General features: G+C 38.7%; 1 protein-coding gene across 1 annotated transcript; it reads right to left on the bottom strand.

Moving 5' to 3' along the window:
* Positions 1–4,259: 4,259 nt before the first annotated feature.
* Positions 4,260–5,080, bottom strand: RNF182 (ring finger protein 182). Its single transcript, XM_067568384.1, has one exon. The coding sequence runs from the start codon at positions 4,995–4,997 to the stop codon at positions 4,260–4,262; it is 738 nt and encodes a 245-aa protein (XP_067424485.1). The 5' UTR covers positions 4,998–5,080.
* Positions 5,081–9,726: the final 4,646 nt, after the last annotated feature.

Raw genomic sequence — 9,726 nt, 5'->3', positions numbered from 1 at the left:
AACATAATTCCAAAATGCCCAATTTCCCCCATCATTTCTCCAGTGAAGGCTACATTCCCTCCTCAACCACATTTAAAATAAATTACATTGGGCGACCTATGTATATTTTTGTAATAAGAGGAAGATTGTCTGTGACAAAGTCTGAGAAATTCTGAATCTAGATCAATCTAAATGTATCTGTTAAATGGTACAATGTGCACCTGTCATTAACCTGTACCAATTCCATCCCGACGGAATGATTAAAACTTCACCTCTCAATTTCTATAACAGAAATAAAGACATGGTATTAGAACAGAATTGTCACACAGCTTCTGATTGAGAAATATCTTACCATAGAGTGGTAGGGCATGAAGGGTTTTGTATTCCGGGATGAGTATCCCCCCACTACCGATGCACAAATATCTCCCACAGAGAAGTTAGAGAAAGACTTACCTGCTTTAAGTGCCTTTGGGCTGTTGGGAAAGGCTCTTTCCACCTGAGGAATGTGAATATTAAGAGTCTTTGGAACCACAGTAAACAATGGCTCGGTGTCCTGAAAGCAGGTGAGTCAGAGACCCCCTTCCTAAGAGAGACCGCCAACTTTCCTTTCTCATGTCCCTTCTCAAATCACCATTCTTTGATTAGTCTTCCAGTTAAGAGTTGCACATCATCCTGTGTTTGTATGTATGATACTTTTGTGCTAAATTTTATACTGTTTTGAACTCATTTGGGCGTTTAGATTATAATCTCCTGGTATAAGGACTCTGTTCTTCTTTGGAGGCACTGTGAAATCCTGACTCTGTTGAAATCAATGGCAAAACTCCCATTGTCTTCAATGGGGCCCAGATTTCACCCATCATATCTATTTTACAGTAGCACACACACTTACGCAGCTATATAAATAACTGATAAGGCAGAACTTAAATAGCTGCTATGTCAAAGGCATCAGTTTTCATTTTGGTCAGTCCTGTGAAAAGGTCTCTATCATGTGGTTGAGGCCACAAATATAACGTATGTCTTTAAATTATTAAAATTGGACAGGAAATCGGTCTGATCCTAAATGTTTCTTTTAATTCTACAGGCAGCTGCTTTATCATTGTGAAAGTGAAAATACAAAATAGTAGTGACAGGTCTGATCTGCCATTGCCTTGCACCTCACGTAGTTATTTACATCTGTGCAAAGAGGTGGTCAAGAACTATCAGATCAGATTTCTGTACACATCTAATGGTAGCATCTTATGATCGCTTTGCATAGGTGCAAAAACTATGTAAGGTGTACGGCAGCAGAGAATAAAGTCCACAATATTTGGGGGAATCTAAAAAGACAGAGCAATATGGTGAACTCTGTTGTTGAATGTGCTTTGACAATTAACTATGTTTAATAACAGAACTGTGTTGACAAATACACAAACACGAAAGTAAACAAAAAGAATCATGTTAACTTCAGCTCTAGCAGAAATTACTGTTCATGGAAAGTTTAATATTGGTGAAGTGAAAGATAAAGGTGGTCAGCAAATAACTGGGGCTTGATTCTGTTCTCATTTACATTGATTTCACACCAATGTAACACCATTGACTTCAATAGGGTTACTCTTGATTTCCTCCAATGTAAATAAGCTCAGTATCACAGAGAATCAGTCCACAATGTTTTCAGTGTTTATAGTTCTCAGTTGTTAAGATGATATTTTAACAATGGAGAATGAAAGTAAATTAAACAGATGGTATTGTTCTTGTAACTTTGATAACAGAGCAAATAACTTCTCCCATCTTCTCCAGAAATAATTGAGAGTTAGAACCTCCTGACAATTCTGACTGGATACATTACAAGTCCTTGTAGAGCAGTGGGCAAAAGGTATTGCTACTAAGTTTTGTTTTAAACTGATGATAAATGATCAGTAAATGATAAATGATAAAATATGGTACTGGAGCTAAGATAACTCAAAGGTAACATTAACAAATTTAAAAATAAAAAACAGACAGGGAATGACACCAGATAGCGCTGCGGACACACTGTACAGTTGTAATACAGACATAGCACACATTTGCAGAAATTTCTTCCTGTGTCAGCCACCTATTTATTAGAGATATTACATTCAGACAAATTGAACAGGAAAACCCTACAAATATGTAAATTCTGCCACAGACACACACATTTTCCAAGCATTATGTATACTCTAAAAACCATATAGTATTTTGGAAGAGGTGGGTTGCACATTTCTCACGTTTGTCTCTGTTTGGTTACTGAAATTTATGGATTAATGGATTAGTTATACCATGTGATTTATCTATGCTGTAGATGCCAGATCATTTGACTACATATGCTTTACCACAAGCATTAAAAGTAGTAATTTAGTAATATCCTTTCTAAGAAATATGAAAATATTTTAATGCTAATAATTAGCAATGGATTATTGAAAAGACTAAAACATTTCCTTTAACTATTGACTACGTAACTCTGTAATCTCATATACTTGAAAAACTATACTCTGCTACATCTTTTCTTCTTGTATATATGTATTATACACTTCCTCAGTTTGAAGAAAAGTGGTAAATTTTAATTGTCACATTTTTTCTGTGTCTTTAATAGGAACAAAACTACAAAAGTGATTTTAATTTTCTTCACAAACTGGGCTAATCTGATTTCAAATAACCTGGGGTGGCAACAAATCCACTTTCTGCTTGCCTTGTCCTATCTCAAATTTTGCATTCTTTCATTACACTGATTTGCCTGAGGATCCTTGTTAGTGCATTCAGACTTTGCATTACTTGCGCCCTTCCCCTTCATACTGCACTAACCTTGCACGTCATCCCAAAACTATGCTTGCACTGCTACATATCTACTTTTCATTTTTGGCTCTGCTGTGAATAGGAGAACAGAATCTTAGTTATGTTCTTAACTAGAGTTATTGATGCACCTGAATGCTAACCACGCCTTTTTATTTATGTGATCTTCCATGAGTTCAAAAAACTGACTAAAAGTCAACCCAATCTCATAGGTTCTGATTCTGTTTGCAGTTATGCTGGTAAATCATAAGTCAATGGAGTAAACCAAAGTCAAAGGACTTACACCCAATTTCAGAGCCTGAGCTTTTGAGTTGCAGATTGCCATCAACTTTAAGTGAAGTCAGTGGGAGTTTAGCATCTTGCAAGATTGAGCTCTAAATCAAATCATTTATCAGGCCAACAGCATTTCCTTACAGTAGTCATACTGTGAGTTTGGGAACCAGAAAGCAGATACACATATCAATAATTTTTCTTAAATTTGTATTATTTATAAATTAGAGGGCCAGTCTCCCAGTGGGAGAGAAAGAAAGTCTGTCTTGCAGCTAAAGGAACTAAGGGAGGTTCCCTGGTGTATCTACCAGAAGGTGAGAATCCATAAGGTTGGTCAAGTGTCTTACTGGGAGAACTCATGGGCTTCGCGTGGGCATGACAAGTGAAGGTTTAATGGGGCATGGTTAGAGCAATTCATAGGAGAACTTTGAATCGGTGAAGAGAAGTCCAAAGGGGTTGGCATCTCAGTAAGGAGTGTACATGGAATTAAGCTGCTTATGAGGGATTGATCATGGGTGGTTGTGTCTTGGGGTGGTGTCGCAAGGGGAGCTGCAAGCATAGGGAGAAGTACATGCATGGTGGGTGTATGGGGGAAAATGTAAAGAGGAGATTTTTCTATTAAAAGAAGAAGAAACCTGGACTCTCCCTACCCCAAGATGCTACTATCTTCTAAGTGGAGAAAGGGAAGTAAGTAACCAATTACCTCCCACAAAGATTTCTGCTACAGCAAAGGCTGGTGGAACCTATGGTATCTTGTCTTGTTCTTATAATAATAAACAACAAAGAGACTTAATTCACTAACAGACATAACAAATATGACAAAACTGAACATAATATGTGCTTTGCCTGGGAGGATGCCTAATTTTCCAATATCTTCCAAGGGCCTGATCCTGCTGCTCTGACTCACGTGAGTAATCCAGTTGAAGACAAATGCTACTTATATGAATAAGGGCAGCAGCATCAGGTTAGGCAATTTTGCTTTTTTTCCCTATAGTTTAATCTTTAGAAATTGACATGTAAATTTCATTTCCATTGTTTAGTATAATGAACAAGTAGAACAAAGAGAACAATAATATCAAAGCAAAATTAAAAACCAAAGGAAAAGGACCATAAAACTGGTCACTGTTTCTGTTTAGTGTGATGAATAATAATAATAATTAAGAATACAATAGCGAAGATAAATTATGCTACAAATATGGCAATGTCTTATTTCACTGTATTTGTTATCAAGAAGACATGCAGTCCAGAAACTCATGGCATACACACTGGCAAAAGCCATAAACCATGAGAATAACAAGGCTCGAAGGAACAAGGCTGACGAAGACGACCCCCAGGGTGACTTTCTTAGATACCAGTAAGTAGATCCCTAAAGGCAAGGAACTAAAGTATAACAAACCTAGCAACCAAACGAGCACTCGAATTGAGGTCTGGAAGAGCAAAGATGTACAGTTCCACACTGTCCAATTATGCGATACAGTTGCAACAGAATCAAAACTTGTGGGTCTGTAGAATTCCACCACAGGGGTGGAATTCAGAGTCTGGGGACTCTCTCGCTGCACTTCCATGATGGTTATAACCAGGCAGTTGGAGGAAGCATGAGAAGGGCTAACAAGAGATGCTAGCCTTTTGGGAGTTAGCAGTAGTTCTGTAGGATTATCTGGTAGGCACTTCTTCCCCTTTCCCCCACAAGCCAAATTCAGAAGGATGTTGTTGTCATCAGGAAGACTATTAATCTCATCATCAGGCAGGCATGTCTCAAACCTACAGAATGGGCACACTATGACTCCCTGAGGAGAGTCCCCAAAGTCTATGATCTTACAAAGGCATTTGGCACATACTCTGTGACAACACTCCAGCACTTTTGGTTTCCTCTGTTTCAGGTTATAGCGGTTGTAACAGATTTTGCACTCAAGCTCATCTGAGCTCTGGGACTCCACAGTATCCTCTGGTAGTTGACTGGTCATTTCTTCTAATGGTTTGTAGACTTACGATGATAGGAGTCAAAAACAAATGCTTCACTAAGGATGCTTTTAGGGTTCCTTTCAGATTATCACATCACCCCCATATCAGTCAGGAAAACAAGAGAGGAAGATGTCATAAGTACCAGTAATCTTCATTCATTTTCAGCTTCTGTCAATGGCTTGGAATGTGTCCTTCACTCTGTGCCATGTATCCATGTAAAAAAGAGAAGGTGGAGTTTCTGTAGAGGAAAAAGAGAGTCTAGCATGGTTAGCACTGAATTGAAGACAACTCTTTTAAAGCTTTATCTTCCCAAGGACACTTAAAAAACTCTCTAAAAGCATTCTGAAAATAGTTTTTCTGTGTCAGAAAGGGCATATACAGCAACCTTGCTGATAAAATTTTATACCACACCAGGCATTTATGTATCCTTAGTCTCACATGTAGCCTCACTGCCTCTCTAAACCCATTCACTCCTCATTGGATCCTAGTTCTGTTAGATTTGTTCACTTATCTATCACCCTGTTTTTTCTTTCTCTCTCTTTACATAGCTGTAAGAGCACCTCTTTTTCATTATGCCTCAAAGTCAAATATACAGGGCAATAAGATGACAGTTTTTACTATCTAGTCAACAGGCCCCCTTAAAAATATATTGACGTTAGGGTTGAGCCCAACCAGTACATCTTCCAAGTGCCCTGTCCCTTTTTCCTGGTTCTTCTGACTTTCTATGCTATGATGGCTGGTTCTAGACTCCTAACTAGAGAGAGGATTGTAGGAAGTATGCACTGCTGCACCCCTGGTGGAGTTTGTTCCACCAGGATCTACAGACTGGGTTGTACTGGGATAAAAAATAAGTCCTATTATGTAACATATATTGTGTGTTTTAATCATGATTTCTGGGCATATTACAGATATTTAAAACAAAACAGTGCTGCCTGCATTGGGTAACAATAATTGTCAACGTCTATAAACCCGTAAAATTCCATAAAATAACCCCAAATTCATACACATTCTTAGCCAAACAGCGAAGTTTCACAATGTGCTTTGAAGACTGTCAAAGTACCAGAGGCAGCGTGTTCATAGCTAGTTACTTGCCACTAGGGCCCTGGCCTAATACTCGGACCCAGCTGAGCTGTGCTTGGCAAATGACTGGGAGAAGAGGGGAAGTGCAAAAAATGACTTTATATCAATTTTACAGCTCACCAGTTCGGGGCTGGACAGGGACCATTTTGGCTCCCAGTACCATTTAAATCAGCTTAAAGGTTGTTCAAAATTGGGCCCAGCTGTCTATAGCTTCAAGCTCAGACTCAGGGGGTCGACGGGTTTGTACTTGGGTGGTCAGCCCGTGCCACTGTCTGAGTCACAACTTCACCACTGCTTATACTAGCACTCAAGCAGAGCTGGGGCATGTCTGTCTACCTGGGTTGAGAGGCACACTTCCAGCGCAGTGTAGCCATATCCCAAGAAGTTGTTCTGGCAGCTGGGAATTGCCGGAGTGCAGAATGCTCTGGCTACACACCCTTTTGCCCCAGGCATGCCCCTATGCTGGGGGGATGGGAGGAGGGAGATAGAGCCACTATCCCTGGTCTACATCACCTAGAGATTCCCCTTAAAATGGGGGGATCCTTAGGAAGCTAGTTATGTTGGGTCTACAACCCTTTTGAATTACTGGGGCAACACAGATGGCCCTTAGTGGACCCAAGCATCTGGGCTCCAAACTCCAGTCCTTAAATTATATTGCTGTTGGCTTTTCTGCATTTTCTATTATCAGCAAATTTCATTACCTTGTTACTCATGCTGTTTGCAGATAAAGTATACCAAATCAATTCTAACATGGACTCTTGCAGCACTCTATTTCCAAAACTATTTCCAGTCACGAGTTCCTTCTCTCTTTGTTATCCAAGTTTCAGAATGCTGTATCCACTGACTCTAGGGAGAAGTCATTTGAGCTTTACTATATCAGAGGCTTTCCAATGGTACAGTAGATAATATCAATGGCTTCATCAACTCCCTTCATAATGTCTTCAATAAAATCTATTTTGTTTCTCCAGTTAGTGAACTACTGCTGACTAGTCATAATTAAAACTCTCTCTATATATTTGCTTTCTGTCTCTGATTAGTGTTTCCAGTATCTTCATCATAGCCTAAGTCCATGTATTTGTCTATCAATCTTTAAACTTCAATTTCTTGACCATTAGTTTTGGCAAGGTCCTGATTTTTTGCCTCCTGGGAAATTGATGTCACTACTGGAATTTATATCTTCATCTTACACTGAGAACACTGAGGCAGAAAATTCTCTCTTTTTAGCTTCTTCTGTCAATGAATTACACCTGCCTTTCTCTCGGGTGCCCTAACATCTCCTTCATGAACCTCTTATTCTTAATGGAATTATATTTTATATTATTTGTCTTAACTTCCTGTGCAATTTGGGTTCTATTCTCCTCTTCTATGTTTTAAAAATTTACTTTCAAAATGTTTACACAAGATATAACACTTTGAACAATACAGCAATGAAAACGAATGATAACAGTACAAACAACAAAACATATAATAATATATTCCTGTAAGAATTTATAACATACAGACCCCATTATTCATTTTCTTAACTTATTTCTACATCTTCTAACTTTATTCTCTAATATTTCCAAACATCCTCCACACCTTATCAATAAATTAATTATTATGTGTATTGTGTTAGCAATTGGAGGCATTATACTGGCCACTGTAAACACATAATACAAAGAGCTGCTCCCTGCTGCACAGAGTTTACAATCTAAGTATACAAGGAGAGAGACCAGGTGGATATTTTAGATCTCACATGACTTATTCTTTACCCCTGATGACTTTTTGCACTTCTTTATTCATTCACACTAGTCTAGTAATATCGCTAGATGACCTTTAGAATGTGAATTAATTTGCAAATATGTATATTAGCTCAGTCATTAATTTGCATAAAATGTCACCTGGAGCTGGGTAAAACTTGATAGTTATGAGAAAAGTACACTGAGTGTGAGAATAACTGGCCAAGGAACAGGGGAAATGAGTGCTAGTTGTCTGTGTGAGGCCCACTTGAGGACACTAATCCACTAGGAATTTGGGAAACCTACAGAATGGGCACAAAGATGAAATGCCACCTTCAGGGATGCTAAGTCCCACAGAAAAAGCTTAGAAAAACTCAGAAAAATTCTGGGCCTTGGACTTATCAGTGGTGAGTCTCATCTAGTTTTTTCTACTGGGTATGAGATAGGATAATTAATTCATAAATTCCCAGTTAGGGTTGCTCAAAATTTTTTTGTCAAAACTGTTTTTTGAGAGAAAATTGGCAGTTTGACAAACCAAATTTTTTCACAAAAAGTCTGCTTTCCAGGAAAAATTTCAACTTTTTGTTGAAAACCCGAAACCCCAAAATTTTCAGATTTGAACCAAAAAATCAAAAATTTCTGCTGAAAACAAACCCATTTTCCAACCAACTCTACTCATAATTTTATCATATTTGCTTGCATACCAAAAATATGTAATGTATGCTAAAACATTATTTTTGTGTAGCAAAAATACAGTATTTTGCTTGATTCTATTCCTTTTATTTGGCCAGATTCAGCACTACTATAAAAATCAAAATTCCATTGAAGTCCCACTTATAAAACTAGTACATTTGGATCATTCTTTTAGATTTCCTGAACCATCTCTTCTAACTTTCAAGCAACCCCTAATCTCTCCAACCTCATCATCAGAAGCAAGTTCACCATAGACCAGGACACACCAACTCAAATCGGCACAGACCCTGCCAGAATAACAGATGCAAAACCTGTAGACATACATATTTCCACTGCTACAATGATCAACGCCCTTCAGAGCACACCTTTCAAGATCCAGGGGTCCAACAAGTGCCTATCACAACATGTTGTGTACCTCATCCAGTGCACTAAATGCCCCAATAACAACTATGTGGGGGAAACCAGACAATCACTACGCTCTCGAATGAACTCACACAGCAAAATGATAAAAGACAAAAACACCTTATCACTTCCAGATGAACACTTTCCACCAAACAATCACGCTATATCTGACTTCTCAATCCTCCTCATCAATGGAAACCTGCATAACACTTTCAAAAGATGAGCCTGGGAGCTTAAATTCATAACTTTGCTTTACGCTAAAAATCATGGTCTTAATAAAGACACTGGAATTATGGCTTGCTAGGGCAATGTGTAACTCACTAATCCCCTTTTTGTCCTATGATTTCATGGCTGTTAAATAGGCCACTTCACGTTGAATGGCCCCTTAGAATATGTGCTAACTACTTATGTTAAACTATCTGCTCGACCTTGTATTTAGCTGTGACTACTTTTCCTCAGACCTGAAGAAGAGCTCTGTGTAGCTCAAAGGATTGTCTCTCGCACCAATAGAAGTTGGTCCAATAAAAATATTATCTCACCCATCTTTGTCTCTCTAATATCCTGGGATTGACATGGCTACAACACCGCATACAAAAAAAGAACAGAGGCAGCCAGGAAGCTGAAGGTTAGGTTTGTTTAGCAGGGTGGATTCCTGTGTTTATGGGAAATAGAGTCCAGGGCCACACAAAAACACAGCTAAACAGAGGTCAGAAATCAGTGTTAGTCACGCAACAAGTTCCCTCTCTATCAGAGTTCAGGCATGGTGACATGACTGTGTGTGTGGGAAGCTTGCCCTACTGCTACTGTGTAGATAACGAGGACATCATTTGCCAGGGCT

Source organism: Emydura macquarii, unplaced genomic scaffold (assembly GCF_026122565.2).
Source record: "Emydura macquarii macquarii isolate MOO-44397 ecotype Brisbane River unplaced genomic scaffold, CSIRO-AGI_Emac_v2 contig_2890, whole genome shotgun sequence".
Classification (NCBI taxonomy): Eukaryota; Metazoa; Chordata; order Testudines; family Chelidae; genus Emydura; species Emydura macquarii.
Note: the sequence above shows the minus strand (reverse complement) of the source record. Positions and strands in the feature narration are given on the sequence as shown.

Excerpts from the sequence above, each read along its gene's own strand:
- RNF182 (XM_067568384.1), bottom strand. The coding sequence starts at position 4,997 with ATGACCAGTCAACTACCAGAGGATACTGTGGAGTCCCAGAGCTCAGAT.